The following is an 18,778-nucleotide window of genomic DNA, read 5'->3' as shown; positions in this document are numbered from 1 at the left end:
CTCAAAAAAACCTCATCATAGGGGGAACATGGGCTCCAGACAAGATATTTAGTTGCTCAGTATTCAGTTACACGTGCAGCACTGTCAGTCAGAAAGGGCTTTAAAGCTTGGAGCGCAGGGCTGCAGAAGCATTTAGTAGTTCTGTAACATTCAGAGCAGGATCATCCGAGATTCTTATCAGACATCCTACCTGCTCCTCCAAAGAGCTAGAAGGAAACAGTACTCCTCTTATTTTAGTGATATGGGAGGCTTTTACTCAATGCCTTAGTTTTCCCTTTGTGAGGAGAATATACAGTTGACCTTAAAGAGCAACATTGTTAGAAAATAATATTACTGTTTTCTTCAGAATAATTTGACTGTATTTTCCTAAATATGGGGAAATACCCCAAAAATTAATTAAATATTCTCCAATTTAACAAGTTGAATGTCAACTAATATGAAATACCCAATATTGTAAAAACACATCAAATTTTCATTCTGTTACAATATATTTCAAATTTTATTATTATTTCACTAAAATGTATTTTTGAAAAGTGCTTATATACAGTTTTATAGGGGTGACCAAGAGCTTAGAGAGGTGGATTAGGTACTGGAGAACCCAGGTCCAAGTTCCCAGACTGACATCAAATGTGAACTGCTGGACATCCTTGACATAACCCGTAATTCCAATTTCTCCCCCGGTGCCAGAATGCCCATGTAATTGTTATTACAGCTGCCTCTCATAAACACAAATTCAGCTTTAATTGGACAGTCAAGGAATCTTTTTTTCCATTAATTGGTCTAAGTCAAATATACAGGATAGGACAAATAATCAGCAAATCGTGTCAAATTATTGCTTACAGCCAGCTTCACATTAACCTGGAGGTATGCAGCATGCTATAAAATTTCTATTACCGTTTAACAAAGTATAGTTAGTAGGAAATTCTCACATTTCAGAGGGAGAGTAATCTGGCGCTCTCATCCTGGTCCCCTCCTTCAGTCTGCAGCAAAATTCTTCATCAATCTGGACGCCAGGATATGGAGAGGCACCTGGGGGAAGAAAAGAAGGGGGGTAGTTACGTTACATTTAACATAAGGTATTTATGTGGGGCCAGTTTTGAAAGCTTAATGTATGGTAAACACAAAATAACTGCAAGACTCAATCTAAATACTAATGCAATGTGACAAGATATTTACATTATTGAGTGCAGAAGAAAAATGTCTTTCAAGAACACTGAAGTACAAAAATCAAAAGACTAACAACCAGCTTGCTGAAAAGAATTCACTATAAAAGACTTTTGATTAAAAAAGGTTTGATAATGCAATTATGATTTACTTATTTTATACAATAAAAAGCAGTTCCATTATTATGGTTGTTCAGCCTTTAGCCTTTCACTCACCAACCAAAATGCAGTGGATTTTGAAACCTTTCAAACCACCATGTGAAATGATATTTTCATGTTGCGCTGAGACCATTTTTACTCAGCTCACAATGGAAACATAAAATGTAAAAAGTGCATAACGTTTGCCAATTTGTTGTTGATTTTGGAAATTATACCTCATTACTCAACATTATTTGACACTTCAGATAAGAGTTTTTTTTTCTTTTAAAATCCACATATAATGCATATTCAGTCGTCTTTGTGGCTATCTACATTAATATGCAACCAAGACAGAATCTCAGATTTGTAGAAAAAACATTTTTGTTGAAGGAACGTCTGTTCACATGGATCACATTTCTAGTTGAACTCCATTTTTTGATGCAAGGGACGGAATAAAAACATGCACTTTTCATGGACTTTCCTTGACAGTATTTATTCACTACAGATGAAACCTGAACATCCACTAACTGACATGAACCAAAATGCTGTTATAGTCCCTGTTAAAACAAATTGTAATAAAACCTATGGTTTTGGTACATCCCAGTTTGGATAAGAATAGAGGAGTATTGGCATGGAGCCTAATTAATGTATTACTGAGAAAAATGTAAGAAACAAGCCATGTATCTGTCCATCTATACCTTCTTATTCCATTGCAGGGTCACTGGAGCCCAGCACTGCTACTATCAGGCGAGAGACAGGGTACAGTCCATCACAGGGCCAACACAGAGACAAACAACCATTTGTGCCTGGATTCACTCTTTGGGTGACTTTAGAATCACAAATTATACCTGGCAGGCATGTTTTTGGACTGTTGGAGGAGCCCGAAGTACCAGGACATAACGCACACATGCAAACGTCACACAGAAAGGCCCCAGCCGAGGCATAAACCAGGAAAATTCTTGCTTTCAGGCGACAATACCAACCAACACACTCTGTGCTGCCCCAAAACCATGCATGTTAAGCTAACTGTTGTCCTAAATTTATTTTTTGTGTTTGTTGACCTCTCTATGTCCTCTTTACTGACAGCAGTCACACACAAAAACACCAGTCTTAGCCAATAGCTATTATATTGATCACTTATAGGCTAACTCAGTTGTTTATTGCCAGTTTAAACTGGAGTTCCTCGTCCACCACTGCTTTTTAAAAGTCTGTTTTCAAGTTTTAAAGATTTGACGTGTTTATAAGAAGATGTCACAAAAATTCTACTCATCAAAAATGACTGAAATTCAGTAACTTCAGAGACTTGCAAGGTTAAAATATGTTTTTGTCTGTGGAGGTGGGCAAGACTGAAAGGAGCAAAGGAGGATATAACTGGTTCAGCTCTCCTTTCTAAAGGATCAGTAGTAGGAAATAGCAGAAACAATACTGCTTCTGGTTACATTGTGTTTTAGTGTTGAGCCTGTTTAGGGCAACATATTGATTTGTAACGTCAACGTTGCTCCTGTCTGCTTCTCCAATATGAAGGCATGCAGACTGCAGTTTCATACAGTTAAGTGCCAGATAAGTGCCATGGAAAGACCTCTTTAAGAGATGGAGTACTATACCTTTAAAATTAATCATCCAAAAAGGAGATGTGAATCATATTGGAGCTGTTTTTGGCATAAACATTAAAGAAGCCAGCTGGATATCTGAACTTTTACAAAACACACCTCACACACTGCTTATTCACAAAGTGATCTGGAAAACATACTCGAGTCACGAAAGTTAGACCTTTAAACATGATCGGGTTGCAAAGTTCCCTTCTTTGTCTTGAGGTCACTTTTAACCTTTGTTTCCTGATTTATTTTTCTGAGGCCCACTAACACCTCCCAGATGTGGAAGTGTTTCTTTAATGGAAAATACAAAAAGGAGGAAAGAAAAATGTGTCATTATGACGTCAGTGTGCTTTCTGTCAAAGACAATGTGCAATTTGACACACTTTTACCAACACTAAAGGCTAAAACCAAATGGTTCTGATTGAAAAGCGGCAAAATCAAAAAGTACAGTACAGCAATACATCCCACTTTGATCTCTGGTTCTGACACTTATGTGCCCATGGTGGCTTTTTAACACACAGTATTTCATGTTGAGTCTATGTATAGAACTGTGCTGTTGGCTCTCTGGCAATTATGGCCCGGCACACAATGCCGCCTTAAAGACTGCAGTGTGTTCACAGCAGGGGCACACTTTTACTCTGATGTGGCTGCTTGGTTACTGAGAGTTTGTGTTGCCAGCTGGGATAAAATGGCTCGCTTAAATAGGAGGTGGATTTAATGTCCCATGCCTGTCTTCATATTCAGACTTACACAAGCATTAATGTTTGCTGCATGAGTGAAGCAAAATAGTTTCCTCTGACTGACAATGCAAGTCCAGGTTTTTTGTCCCAGAGGCATAATTACATAGTGGAAGAAGACAGTTATTACCCAGAACATCTGATGAAACTGTGTAGCTGGAGGCATCGTGTAGACCCTCCCAGGTCCCCTCACACTGAATATACATGAGAAACTACAGTTTAAGTGAGATGTCTGGATTAATAAACGTATAATGATGTTAAACAAAAATGCCAATAAGCACTGATGTTTACATTTAAAAGAGGATTAAACCGTTTCCTTTAATTACAGACAGAAGTGAACATATCAAATACAGTTTGGCTGGTGAAAACTTCTGTTTGGCATTTGTCTCCGTGAAACAAGCTGCCAATGAACTGGTAATCTTATTAATATATTTTTTTAAAAAATGAACATTTTGGGTTTGCTTTTTGTTACCGCCGCCAAGGGGTGTCAGAGGTTATGTTTTTACCAACGTTTGCCTGTTTGTGAGAAACTTTACGCAAAAAACAAGATTGATTTTCATGATTGTTTTTCCATCTCTAAGGTTGTTTTCAGTATATATGCATATAACTGCACAATATATGGTCAGGATGCTCAGGCAAAAAATGCAGGAGAAGCTCTCAATTACAGTCCAGAACAGAAAAAAACAGAGCATCTTTTCATCACTGCAGGAGACCCAATTAAGATGCAAACCTGCAACAAACACCACAACATAGCCAAGAAACCGTGGATTCATTATCAATAAATCTATGAATCTAATCTATTCATCTAATATATTATCTATGAATCTAATATACATATAACATGTCCATTGTTATTAAAATGAACTTTAACATAGGGTAGAAATCAAAATACAGTTGGAAATGATCTGCACTTTTCATGTGCTTTTTTAGTTTACTTTTACATTAATCCTTTATTTCTGTCAGTTGGTTATGATGAGTTTCACTGTTTTTCTCAGTTTTCTTTTTCTTTGAGATGAAATTAAATCATAGAGGATGTGGAAACCTTGTGAGTTTGGGTAATTAGTCAACAGTTGCTGTAAATGTCTTCACCCTGCTTTCAGACAACACACCAGCAGCGTAATTTGAACAAGGGAACCATTTCAGTGCTAAACCATGTGGCATTTTTATCTGATAAAGTGCCTTTTATTTTTAATCTCTTCTCTAAAATCAAGTACTTAAGGGAAAAGCTCCAATAGTGAAGGAAAAAAGCTGGGATGCTTTGGTCAGACTGTACAGGGACTGATTACGGTGTGTTAACATGATCATAAAATTATAGAGAAAGCAATAAAATATCACAGATTTTCCTCATGATTGTGGAATTCTAGCATTTTCTATCATTTAATAGCCAGACCTTGTGAATAAAGCTCTCAGTACAGACACATGACTCTTACCTAGAGAGAAGATCTCCCACATGAGAACACCAAATGACCAAACGTCGCTCTGAGTCGTGTAGATCTTGTCAAATATGGCCTCAGGTGCCATCCACTTAAGTGGCAGTCTAGCCTGTGAACAAGTATTGACAGAATATCAATTACTGTTTTTGTAACATTGCAAATGTTACAAAAACAAGCTTACACAAGCTTAATTGTATTATAATTTTTTGTTAAAATGCCGTGTGAGCAGGTTTGATTCAGTGGAACCTGGTTCAATAATCCAGGCAGACTTTAATAAACATATCGTGATGTGAGAAGCGTTAAAATCTCAATCCTGTTTTCTTTCTGTCAATTTAGTAGTTTACTCTTTTGCCTGCCATGTGTTGATGGTTAGTCATTGAGTTTTCTTTCTGTAATGCAGTAAACAGCTGTGCAAATGATCTAATAAATATGCAAAAACACTGGACTTTAGAAAACTTACATCTCCTTTGCGCACATAATCCGGGTCTTTGTAAATGTCTCTGGCTAGTCCAAAATCACAAATCTTCACAACATTGTTCTCAGACAGCAAGATGTTTCTTGCTGCCAAATCACGATGGATGCACTGACAAAGACAAAAACACAATTTAACATCTATATTCAAATATAAATTATGTGTGTTGGTAAATATGTTCTCTCACACACACACACACACACACACACACACACACACACACACACACACACACACACACACACACACATATATATATATACGTATATATATATATATATATATATATATACATATATATATATATACATATATATATATATATATATATATATATATATATATACATATATACATATATATATATATATATATATATATATATATATATATATATATATGTATATATATATATATATATATATATATATATATATATATATATATATATATACATATATATATATACATATATATATATATATATATATATATATATATATATATATATATATATATATATATATATATACATATATATATATACATATATATATATATATATATATATATATATATATATATATATATATATATATATATATATATATATATATATATATATATATATATATATATACACATAAAGTAATTATCCAATTATCCAATTTTTATGAGGCTTGTACCTATTTGCCAAGTGAAATTCAAGTGGAGACTTTTTTAATGTAATAACATATAAATAGTACACATCCTGGAGTTCAGGACTAACACAAGTCATCAGTGTTAGCGCAACGGGAAATATTTTTCTCATTATCCAGGCTGAGAAATACCCTGTTGAAGGTTACAATGGGTTTATTCTCTAATCAGTGTCATCCGGTCCCCCCAAAAACTATGAATGACTTGAAAAATTAATGAGCGCAAGACTGACATCCTTTATAAACCACAGGGGTGAAATTAAACAACAAACGAAAATAAGCTGAGCCAAATCAGTGGTAGCATGGCCTTTCAAGTTGTTCTTTCCTGTACATTTATTTATATTTGACATCTGTTAAAGTTCTTTGGGCACCATAGATTTAGATACACTTATTTAACAGAATGTGATCATTTATCATGCTGGTAAAGATTTAGATAATTAAGAACACTTAAACAAGTCACCAAAGTAGAAATGAGATACCTTGCGTGATGCCAAGAACTCCATGCCTTTTGCAACTTGGAAACTGTAGCAAATGAGATCTTCCAATGTGAGGACTCTTTTGTATAGATCTTCGCACTCTATGAAACAAAAGCACATCATTTGCTCAGTGAGGGGGATTTTTCATCATTTTAAGACATCAATTCTCATCTTGCCATGCTTTTAAATGCACTCAATGTGGTCAGCTCCTTGCACTTGTCAGATAAATCAGACAAACTGAAAAATGAGTGAATCCTCTGGAGAAACTGTAAATGTAAAACCTCCAGATGATAACAAGTCATCTTTATAAACTCGCCTGTCTCAAACTTGTCTCCTCCTACACAATACATCTTTAAAATATCCGCTACAGATGGGGGAAGAAAACAAAACGGTATTTTTCAGATGTCAGGTGAAACGTGTGGTAATGGGCGAAGTAAGGAGAGGAACTTGCATGAAGTCCTTCCCTTTTCCCACCTGAGTAAACAGCTAATCGTACCAGAAATAACACATCAGAAACAACATGCCTGACATGCTGAGCTGAAGCAGAGAGCAGGAAACAAACAGACGCCTCCCCAGACTCAGTGGGGTGACAGTGGCTCCTGCTACAGTGATTGTACTGCTGAACAGGAGGAGGAAACGTCCCATCAGACCTGAAAACAATCTGTGGGGAGCTTTTAGTCCGGCGCAGGAGGGACAAACAGGGAGGGGGTAAGAGTGCGGGGGCTGAACAGAAACAAGACGTGCTTGGCCTTTACCTTCTTCCTCTTCCTCTGAGTCGCAGTAGCTCTTATCTTCGATAAAGCCAGAACTGGCCGAACTTCCGGTGCTGGCCACGCTCTCCAGCCGGCGCTTCATCAACTCACTCAGCTCGCAGCCCGACCCTGCTGACACCACCTTACCATCTTGGCTCTGATGAGTGACACACACATGATAAATAACAGGAGGTTAAATGCTCTGGATGACATATGAAGAGCTTTAACCAAAACAGTCTGTCCAGTTCACCTGGCTGAACTTTTAGCTGAAGTAAAGATAAAGCTTGAGAGCAGGAAAGTGTAACTCATGCAGCTCACCTTATAGACAAGAAAGTCATCTCTCTTGCTTCTCAGATAGTTGGACAAGTTCCCATATTTGCAGAACTCCACTATTATCATCAATGGTCCTGTTGAGGTGGTAGATTGGATTAGATTATCACTACAGTAGGGTGTGTGGGCTCTAGCCAATGGTGACATTACAAAACATTCAGCTACGTTACACACATTGATGTTCCAAGTATTTATCTTCCCATATCTCCTGACAAGTCTTTAAATACAGTAGGTAGGAAAGGTGTGGGTGTGCATTACAATTATTTAAACTCTTGTTGTTTTTTCTGATTTACTGCTTTTTTCTCTGACAGCACTTTGCCTCTCCCTTCCTCAAACAACAATTGTTAATGTTGCATTTGAGGACATTTGAAACTCAGAAGTTCTTATCTCAAACTTGGGAGAGGGCTCAGAAAATGTGACAAAAGTTAGCTGCTAACATGGTTAATATTTCTCAAAACAGCAGCTTCCACAGTAAACGTAAAGGCGTTTCAGTAGACATTTAAAGAAAGCTCAGAAAGAGAAAGTGGACATTTATACACAATGTGACACAGAATGGATTAGATGGCTTGTATATGTTTTAACTTCTGTTTTAATGCTCACCTCCAGGTTTTGTGCAGGCTCCCAGCAGGTTAACCACATTCAGGTGATTTCCAATATGGATCAGGATCTTTAATTCTGACATCAGAGCTTTACGCTCATTTGATGTAGCACCGCCTGTAATATCAGATTTTATTTAATATCATCCATCCAGATGAAAAAGTAAACACTCTTTTTTAATTAAAGATTGAATCATTTTGGGAAGACTACAGCATTATGTCATTCAGCTTAAAAGATTAATAATACATTATTAAGTCTGCATTAGTTGTCATTAAAAGACTACCTTTTTGTAAACTGTGGGAGACTATAGATGAACCAAGATTAATTTATTGTTTCAAAGAAAATTAAGAATTTCTAAAAGTTTTATTATCAACAATAAGAAATATGAACATCCAAAACTTTTACCATTTACTGTTATCAGGTTTTTCCACTTTGTTATACTTGCCACCTTAAACATTTCATTGCAGTTCAGGTATTTTCAAAACACATTTTCAGAAAAGTTGTACAATTTTTTGACACAATTATACTACTTAATATACATACTTAAATCTGTCATTAAAAATATGTTTTAATCTTTTTTTTTGTGTATTTGACCTATATTTAAAAAATATAATCAAATTCCTAAAACTCATTACAGCACCAGCTAATAAATGAATAAACAATTAAACAAAAAAAAAATTGCTGTTAATGATGAAGAAGTTGTCCAAAGCATAAGAAATTATAGATTTCCAGTTAGCTGACAAAATAATGGCAAGTAAGGGTGATGATTGGATATACAAATGAACAAATTATAGATCTAAATTTGAGTAAATACAACAACGTTTACTAATTTTGTCTGTTCTTTATACAGAGAAATGTAGAGTAAATTGTTTTGTTTTGTTTTGGTTTTTTTTTTAACCAAGAAAGCTTCATTTGAAGAATTCCTGAAATAATAAAAAAAAAAAAAAACTAATGCTACTTCTGTCCATGAGAAATGAAGCAACTGGGGGATGAAATCTTCAAACATAGTAGATTTGGAGTTAAAATGGTAAATGTTTAAACTCTCATTTCATTACTATTTTGCTCAATTTGAACAGCATTAAAATTTCACCACCTTAAATCATGAAGATAAAGATTTAGAGTAGGCTGATTTGACCAGCCACATTTTTATCAGATAGAAGCAAAAGCAGCCAGCGTTTTAAATCACAGAGCTGCTGCTTTCTATTAAGTTTGACCTGTGACTAACCACAGACAGCCAGTTCATCTAAATATGGGACCCTGGGATTTACGCTCAGACATGATTGATAGACATACAGATAAGACCATAAGTAAATGATCCAGCACACAGATATATTTTTTTACCACTTATACCCATATCACTTCATGTCAGCAGTTTGCATTTCTAGAGACACACAGGTAAAGAAAATGAATAAATGCGTCATTCACACTGCAGCAGTGCTGAATGAAATATCTCAGAAAGTAAAATCTGAGGTCACTTCAGCTTCTTGGCTCTCCGGTTTTAACTCTGTGCCATCAGTTTTTTAAATCTGGACTTTTGGAAATGTGGTGACATTACAATGTAAATGATCTCTCTTCAAAATCAGTTAGCAGTTCCCAGATGTTAAAATATAAATGTTACTACTGCTCATTATGTCCTCCTCTTAAACCTTTCACTTATCTTCACATCTGAACACTCTGGCCCAACATGTCAGCCTTTTTGTTTGGGGCAAGTTTAAAGGCTTTAGCGAGAGTCAGACATCCAGTTCTTTGGTTTTAACAAATAAGCCATGCCAATAGTAATTGCCCATGTGATGCTGTAGCGCTAATGAGTCTTCAATATGCACAAGAAAACTGCTACAGGCAACAATCGTGACTGCTGGATGCTTAATATCCTACCTTTCAGCATCTTGACTGCAACAGTCTTACATGTTGAGAGCTTGTCAATTCCAAAGGCTGAAGCCTCAACCACTTTTCCAAAAGCTCCATGACCAAGGGTTTTACCTGGCAAAGATGAAAACACTTGATAATCGAGATTCAACAAGAAAAAAAAATGATAAAAACAACATGGGTTCCCTATGAGATGGCCAACAACCTGAAGACCACCACTGCAAGTCACCGAACAGTGATTCAAAAGAATTTATGGTTCACATGAGCCTGAATGACAGCACAGGTCAACGATAAGTGATGGCCATCTGCTGCTGCAGCTGCAAAGAGCAGTGACACTTCTACTTACCCTCATGCCACTGTGAATATTATCACCATGAATATCTGCATTTTACTTCGATGATATTTTGCATTTTTTAATGTTTTATTTTTTAAACAGTTAAACAGCTTGATGACTAGCCCAAATAATTCTCCCCTTTTCTACCAAAATTAAAAGGCCCACTGTATTAACACTCACGGCATGGAGGGTTCATTTGATATAAAACCTTTTTCATATAAAGTGAAACATGATGCTCACCCAGTCTGAGGCGATCTCGTGGAAACTCCCATTTGCTGCTGTCATACTGAAGAAGGTCATTTTGCTCCTCAAGGGGATACTCATCAGGATCAATAATAATGGATGGACCCATTTTGTAATGTGCTGGCTGCTGAAGTATTTAAAAGACAAAAAGCAACATTATTTATTTATAATATTTCTAAGTTTTTCATCACAACCAAGCTGTGAACTTTTGTTAAAAAGCGAAAAAGGAAAGAAAAGTATTGAAATGCATACTTTCTATGGAAAGAGCTAAAAACAGAAATTATTTCTTGTAAACTGTATGAAACATTGTGTTCTATTTTAAAGACAGGCCCCCACAATGACACCACAACTCATGATCACACATAAATAATGGCTAAATGTGAAGTTCCAGTGTTTCACAACAGGCATGGCTTAGTTGCTTCCAGGAGAAAAATTAGTTGGCACTGAAAAGAGGAAATGCTGAATTTCACAAATGCTGTGTCACATTCCAGTTCTTGGCAAATGTTTATCACGTGGGGTTTGTGGGGGAAAAAAAAGTAACATAAGACTTTACCTTCCTGAGCTTGCGAATGAAGAGGATAAGCATGAGCCAGAGGAACGTAGCAGCAGCTCCAGTGCACACCAAAATGATTACCTCAATGTTTGGCTTCCCTTCATCTCCTGGAAAGAAAAGAGCAGGCGTCAACTCCCTGACCGCTTTGGCAGAAAATCTGTGTGTTTCCTGCACCCATTATGTGTCGTGTTATCTTGACAGTGATTTGTTGAGAGCTGTGATCTAAGGCAAACAGTTTATTACAAATTTACATATAAAGTTCACAGAGACTTTGATGCGACGTCATTCTCTCTCAGTCTCCTTTTTTTACTTTCCGAATTTTCTCTGTATTTCAAAAGAAAGTGGAAACACACGTTTGTGTTTATTTCTGATTTGTTTGGAGTACGCATACCACAATTCTTCCGTTAGTGCATTCTTCCAAACTTTGTCTTTGCAGCCACTCAGAAACTGAAACTGTGATACAGTTCATATCCCTTAAATCTGAAATAGCTTTTTTTTCCCTCTCCATCGTCTATTTCAAGCTGTTTCTCACTAAACAGGCACAGCAGAACATAAACACACATGCCCATTTAGAGACTGGCTTTTTTTCTCCAGTTATCTCCTATGTATGCTTCCAGTCCCTTGATGGCTGCAGCAATCTTTTAGGACTCATTAGTTGAGCTCTTAACATTTGACAGAGGTTATGTCCTCTAGATAAGGGCCCACAGCCAAAGAAGTGATCATAAAACGCAGGAAAGAATTCACTTTGCATTCCTGGCATTTGTACATTTTCCGTCAGGAGCACTTTTCAAACTGAAATCAGACCAGAGCTATTTGTAGTGATGACAAGAAAACACGAGGCCTTTACAATTGCTCTGAGATACAGAAAACGCAACAGCTTCAGCGTCTGGACAAACTATGTGTGTTTGCTCCAACATCCAGTAATACAGATTTCCTCACACTCAGAAACCAGCATAATATAGCTGGATGTACACATATCTGGTTGTAGGAAATGTTTGACAGTGTCTGACTCACCAAGCACAGTAACAACAGCACTTGTTTTTGCAAAACCCTCGATGTTTTGAGCCACACACTCGTACAGACCCTCATCATCCTTCTTCACCCTTTCAATGATCAGAGTCCCGTCTACACCCAGAGTGACGCCTGAAAGACAAAAGCTGTAGGTTAGTGTCAGGGTAATGATGTCTGGTGTGTGATGCTTTACAAGTTTCAGCTTTTGCGGCTGGAAGCAGTGCAGTGCTAAAGATTAGTTTCCATCCGTATGTCTGCCTTTATTTCCCGTTGTTCTGAACTGTCTCCCATTAGTATTTTTTTTTAAATTTCCAAGATCCCTCTCTGTCACACTCATCTCTTTTTGTTTTATTTTGACCTCACATTTTGACACGGGGTCTGTCCCTACCCCTTCTTACGTTGAAGTAACAGCATGGTATTCCACTTTGTCAACTTTGCACAGCAAAACATTTCGATCTGTCCTTCACAATGATAAAGTCTTAGTTTCATTAAACTGGGCTAAAATGGAGCAAAAAACAAACAGCAAGAATTACACTTTAATAAGTGATCAAACGATGGGTATCAGTGTGCTTTATTCCTTGCTTTGAAACCCACAGCTATTGAAATGATAAAAAAAAAAGAATAAAAACTATAAAAAGTCACATTAATAGTTCACAGGGCATTATTACTCTTAAAAGTACCTGGACTCTCTTCCACTTTAATGCCATTTTTGTACCATACAATGAGGGGGCGAGGCACTCCTGAAGCATAGCAAGCCATGACTAAGGTACTGCTACTGTTCACGTCTTGATTTGTCAGGTTCTGACTGAGCCAGGGTCGTTTTTTCTCTGTATAAAAAGAACAAACAAAAAAAAGAAACACAAATTAATCAGACATACTGTTGCTTTGCTGCTTCTCAGAAAGTGACTCATTTGAAGCTGGAACATAACTTTCTTTGTTCTTTCTTTTGAAACCAAATGCTGCACATATGCCTGCACATGAGTATTTCATAACAGAGGCAATTAAGGGAAAAGGTGTTGCAATCAGAAACCGTAAGCTACAATTAAAATTGTCATATTTTTCTGTAACTAACCATCCACAACCAGTGCAGCTGTCTGGAGTTCAATCCTCTCGTGGAGCTTGTACGCTTGACACTTGTAACCTGTGGAGCTGCTCTGGGACACATTGTGCAGATAAAGAGAGCGAGAGATGGAATATTTGTTTAGCTGGAGGCTGGACATGTTGGAAGTGATGGTTTGGTTCCTGGAATCCAACCACTGTAGGTCTGTGTAGAGGTAACGGGTTGCCCGACAGGTCAGGGTCACATCATCCCCCTCGATTGCTGTAAGCGGTGTGATGATGACTTCTTTAGGTTGATCTGAAAGAAGAAGAATAGTCTGCATCATGATTCCAGTTCATCCTCAGTTACAGATAAGTTTAGTGGCCAATATGGCAGCTAAAACGCTGGCTGGCGATCCTAATTTGGACAATGGTTTTTGACACAAGCTTTACGTCACATTAAGAATGTCAACTTTGCAGCTATTTCCTGTTTTATCACTCTTAATTCGAAGCATGTTAGGGGACATCATGGCAAGTGGAGCTTCTGAACTCATCCAACTGGAGCGAGGCTAAGTTTGTGACGCAAGGGAATCAGACTGTGCTTGTTTACTCAGTTTGCTGGAAAGCATTCTCTGTTTCGTAAGAGAGAACAGCTGTTATTACAATTGTACTTTTTTTTCAGCATTCCATCACTCTCCGTCTTCCTCACCTCTGGAAGAAAGCCGGACGCCGCTTTGGAATCCTCTCACTCTAACAGAATAACTCTAGGTACTTGGCATCCCCTCTGTTAAAGGTTCATCTACATTCCCTCGTGCCTGCAAAAGCCTTGCTTCGCCTTCAGAAGATTCACAATTCTTTTACAGGTGATTCGCTTTTTTGCAGTGTTAACTGTGCTTACTTGCAGTGACACCCCATCCCTGCTGTTACTACATAAGTGCTTGAAAAGACATTTTGGGAATATTTTGAAAGACTCAAGTGCACTTTAGAAGTAAATTCTTGTAGCACACAGGAGTTTAGAGCGAAAGAGGAATGACCTGCTGGCACCGGAGCAGGAATGCAGTTATTCATGGCTGTTTTTAAACGTATGCCATTACTGCTCCCCATATGGTTCAGGACACATTTGCCTCTCTTCCGCCCTGAAGCTGTTCAGCTACAGTGGAAGATGTTTTGAATTAATGCCCCCCTCTGGTCTCTTTATTGCACAACACAATCTCCACATTCCTTTCCTGTTCTTGCAGTTCATTACAGCGTTGTAGATCATTTGAAATAAATAAAGTCCATTATTAGTTGTGCTTTGCAATTAGAATGAAACTTGTTTCTGCAAGCATTAAAATTCATTGTTGATATTTCAGCTCCTGCATTCTGGTGCTCCACTTACCGTCAACGTAGAAAGGTTTCATCATCGTGCTTGTGCCATACTTGTTCTGCGCCAAACAGGAGTATATTCCAGACACACCAGCCTCTCCAACCACCAGGGTGCTCACAGTCTAGGACAGTTCAATTTTAAATGAATAACTTGAACAGCCAATCATTATGATGAAGATATGCATTTGTTTTATCCTCAGTGTTCACCATCAGAATACTTGGTTCTGGTTTGCAGACACTAATGGAGAATTTTGCATTGATCATCGCTTGACATTAACGAAAGAATCAATCAGGAATTTAACTACACTCATACCATTGCGACAGATCTAAAACTGGGCCCTAATGTACCTTTCCCAGAAAGCACTAAATTTACAAAAAATACATCTTGAAGACTATAATTAAGAAAAAGAATGGGGAAAAATGGGGCGGAGGTCCGACAGCATGGAGTTCTGTTTAGTGTTCATAGTGACATGTTTTTTGGAGGCAGTCAGCTACATCAAAGAGAGTGAATGATGTGGGTGTATTGTCTGGGCTCTGCTGGCCATAACTTCCTGAACTGATAGTAACTATTGTGCTGACTCTCAGTTGTGGCCAAGAAACATTTTCAGCATTGCTGCACTTACAATACTCCAACTATAAACATTCAAGGCAGCAGGAGACTCAGAATTTTATCACATTCTTCAATCCGTGCTGATATGTCATCTGTCAAAACATGATGGAGAACTCTTTTGGTATTATGTTGCAGCTATCACTCAACATGATGTAACCTGAGATTGAAAGCAGTCATTTAAATGCCTGTGCACACTCCTGAAGAAGTGACCTTACCAGACACACTGTGACCTCTTTGCTCATGTTGTCCTCCCATGTTTTCCTTATACCGTGACCCGGACCAGACTGCCTGGCCATTGGGCCTCGTGGAGAGGCCCAACTCAGACTATGTTCTTATTCACGGGCCAGCACGATTTATGTGGGGTGACAGAGAGGAATTTGCTTCCATCAAATCCCTCTTCTTTTAAACTGCTGCTTGTTATCATTGACCCTTAGTTCTTACCCTCATAAAACACCAGCAACTGGCCTCAAGTACTTGTAAATGAGTAGTGCCTCCCTATTTATGTCAGACACATATCATAAGTGATGCTCTGAGGAAATGAACTAATTTACAATGACTTGATGTGCAAATAATCAGATAGAGAGCTCATTTTCAATTGCATAAAAGACTAACAGTCATTAAATAAAGGCAGGTCAAAGCAGTGAATAAAAATAAATAAATAAAGCCACCTATCACATTTATTTCAAGACAGAGAAACAGACAATAAGCCTGAGGACTGGTGCTTTGAGGGTAGCTGCTAGGACATCCTCCCGTCTTAGAGGTAATGTTTTTGTGCAGTTCCCATCATAGAAATGGCTGTAACAGGCATCAGTTTAAAGTGGTATTTTTCACAAGCAGTGAGGCTGTGTGTGTGTGTGTGAGTGTGCAGTTAAAGCCAACAGACATCATAACCATCAAGCCTGTTCTGCACAACAGCCCTGTTATGCAGAATATGACTGATGCATAAAGAAGCAACACACAGCGAGTGACTTTAAAGGCTGGCTGTTTGCTTTCCGCCCAATCAGATGTGAGAAATAAAGTGGGTGTTTTTTTCTTTTCATTGGCTGAAACCATTTTTTTTCTTCAATTCTAACTGGGTGGTAAAAACAGCATTTTCGACCTCCTCATCACTACTCCTACCTGCCATTTTCCTGGTTTCTTAAATCAAGAAAATATCATGTATTTTTAGGTGCACACATGAACACCAAATGTGATTCTTTTTTGTTCTTTCTTTTAATTAAAATGGGCGTTGGAGTGAAAAAAGAAAACTAAGGAAAACTAAAATAATCATTTTCACTGCCAGTAAGACAAAGACTGGGAGGATTGGTGACATCGATAAGGGCTTCAGATCATCAAACTGAGATCTTTGCTGTCTGTGTTTTATCTTTTTAACCTTTTCATGATCCAGTTGTCATATATTTCAGCATCATTTCAAAGCAAAAAAGAAAAAAAGAGCATGCAAATGGTGCTTGTACTGTTTAAGAAAAACATACCTTATTTTTTCCTTGAACAAACACATCGTTTTCATCAATGGCTGTTATAATGTTGGAATAATTCCCCCTTTCGTCAGGGTTGAGCAGGATTGGCTCAGTATAAGTAACGCAACTGCAAAAACAAGGAAACATAAAACATAGAAAAACAGAAAATAGCTACATTTATAAAAAATGAAACAAACAGACTTGTATGTGGCTTTAATTGGGAATGTTAAAACATTCATTCCACTTAGTCTAATTCAGGGTCGTGGTGGAGCTTATCCCATCAATTACCAGGTGAGAGGCACCCTGGTGTGGTAGTTAGCAGTGCAGCCTTACAGCAAGAAAGTTGGTTCGAGCTTTGACTGGGGAGAGATTAGAACAATTGGCCTTTCTGCGTGGAGTTTGCATGTTCTCCACTTGTATTTGCAGGTTCTCTCTGAGTATATCGGCAAAAACATGCATAATAGGTTAACTGATCGCTATAAATTCTCCTCAGGAATGAAGGGTAGTGTTAACGGTTGTTTGTCTGTCACACCGTGCAGACATGTCAAAACAGTTATACTTATTACACTGTACCAGCTGCTAAATGTAAAATTTCTCTCCAATATCCAGTGATTATTATGCACAAAATTCTGGTCCAGGTTGGGAATGAGAAAACTTTGATTTGAGACCCCTCCCCCTCAAAAACCACCCATGGTGGGGAACAATCAGCTTGATGAGTGGAGAGGCAGAAAAGGAAACCACCGCAGCGACAGGAAGGGCTGTGCTGTGCGTCACCTTGTACAGGAACCCCTCCACCACCACCACCTCAACCACACATTCTGGCCAGAGGAGATAAGGTTGATCGTAAGACCTTGACGGTCAGCAAGGGAGAGCTGATAACTTCTCAACCTGGTGATAAAGTCGTCCCCATATTTCTGCCCGTAACGCTATCAGCATGATAAACCTCTGCCACCTCTAAATCCTCCACAAACCATGCATTTCCCCTCCTGTCCAAACTCCAGCAGATTAAGATGAGATATAATCTTGAAGGGCTACATTTTGGATTTACACTGACATGTACTTTGCAAGGTCAGGGCAGTATAAAACAAACATTTTACACAATTGGACCCCCACCAGGCTGTTGCTGTTCCTCTGTCTCATTAGCTGACTGCCACAGTGCAGCCCCTGTTCCTGGTGCCAGCTTTGATTATCTCTGCGAGTGCAAAAAGGACTCGCTTTGAACTCTGTTATTGGTTATCACAAATCTACAAAGAGCAAGTTGTTCTCTGATTTATTATTGGAACTTTTATGCAAAAAAATCGTAGATTTGCACTGTCTAGCGTGTCAGATCGTTTAGTATCTTTATGTTGTTTTTCTCAGTAGAGCTGGCGCCTGCTAAGCGAAGCATAATGGTCTATCGTTTTCTCAATCTTACAACTCACAGGTTTGCACTGTCGCTGACAAGTTCGCTTCTCAAGGAATGTCCTCGTGTCCGTTCTATGTGTGGGTTCACTACCAGGCCGGCATTCATGCAGAGTCACTCATTTCTGTTTAGTTTTGTAATAGCTCAGGGAATCTGAGATGAATATATCTTCCCCTTGCTTCCCATTCAGCCCACAGAGCTACTGACCACAAATGAAAGGCCATTTCTCAATGGCTGCCTTTCTCTGATTTATGCATTATGTTCTGGGACACATTCACTTGAGTCAGTGTAGATCTGTTTTAAAGTAGGATCCCTGGGTTAGACTGGTGATTCTGATTCCAACATCTGCTAATCAATGATAGAGTTCATCTAGGTGATTGTGTACTTGATCTTGAGCTGTTGTGATATTTTGATTCAAATTACTGCAAACATTTTAAAAGTTTGATTTTAAATTTACAGCAGATAATTAATTCTGTTCCTGATTATGATTCATAAACACAATCCATGAAAA

At 37.9% G+C, this 18,778-nt stretch overlaps 1 protein-coding gene across 3 annotated transcripts in view; it reads right to left on the bottom strand.

Annotated features, from left to right (window-relative positions):
• The window catches only part of kdrl (kinase insert domain receptor like), a 46,223-nt gene that overhangs the window by 10,641 nt on the left and 16,804 nt on the right, over nt 1-18,778 (bottom strand). For 2 of the 3 annotated variants that reach the window (XM_079249632.1, XM_079249633.1), the window contains exons 11-25: nt 16,881-16,992; nt 14,812-14,920; nt 13,468-13,752; nt 13,076-13,222; nt 12,399-12,527; nt 11,385-11,491; nt 10,829-10,958; nt 10,264-10,368; nt 8,392-8,505; nt 7,780-7,868; nt 7,465-7,618; nt 6,713-6,810; nt 5,527-5,649; nt 5,064-5,175; nt 930-1,029 (exon numbers count right to left, since the gene is read on the bottom strand). In XM_079249632.1, the coding sequence (XP_079105758.1) occupies nt 930-1,029; nt 5,064-5,175; nt 5,527-5,649; nt 6,713-6,810; nt 7,465-7,618; nt 7,780-7,868; nt 8,392-8,505; nt 10,264-10,368; nt 10,829-10,958; nt 11,385-11,491; nt 12,399-12,527; nt 13,076-13,222; nt 13,468-13,752; nt 14,812-14,920; nt 16,881-16,992 (1,914 nt within the window). The remainder of the gene's footprint in view (nt 1-929; nt 1,030-5,063; nt 5,176-5,526; nt 5,650-6,712; nt 6,811-7,464; nt 7,619-7,779; nt 7,869-8,391; nt 8,506-10,263; nt 10,369-10,828; nt 10,959-11,384; nt 11,492-12,398; nt 12,528-13,075; nt 13,223-13,467; nt 13,753-14,811; nt 14,921-16,880; nt 16,993-18,778) is intronic. The other variant, XM_079249634.1, reaches the window with a different exon arrangement.

This window comes from Telmatherina bonti (assembly GCF_933228915.1).
Source record: "Telmatherina bonti genome assembly, chromosome: 12".
NCBI lineage: Eukaryota > Metazoa > Chordata > Actinopteri > Atheriniformes > Telmatherinidae > Telmatherina > Telmatherina bonti.
Note: the sequence above shows the minus strand (reverse complement) of the source record. Positions and strands in the feature narration are given on the sequence as shown.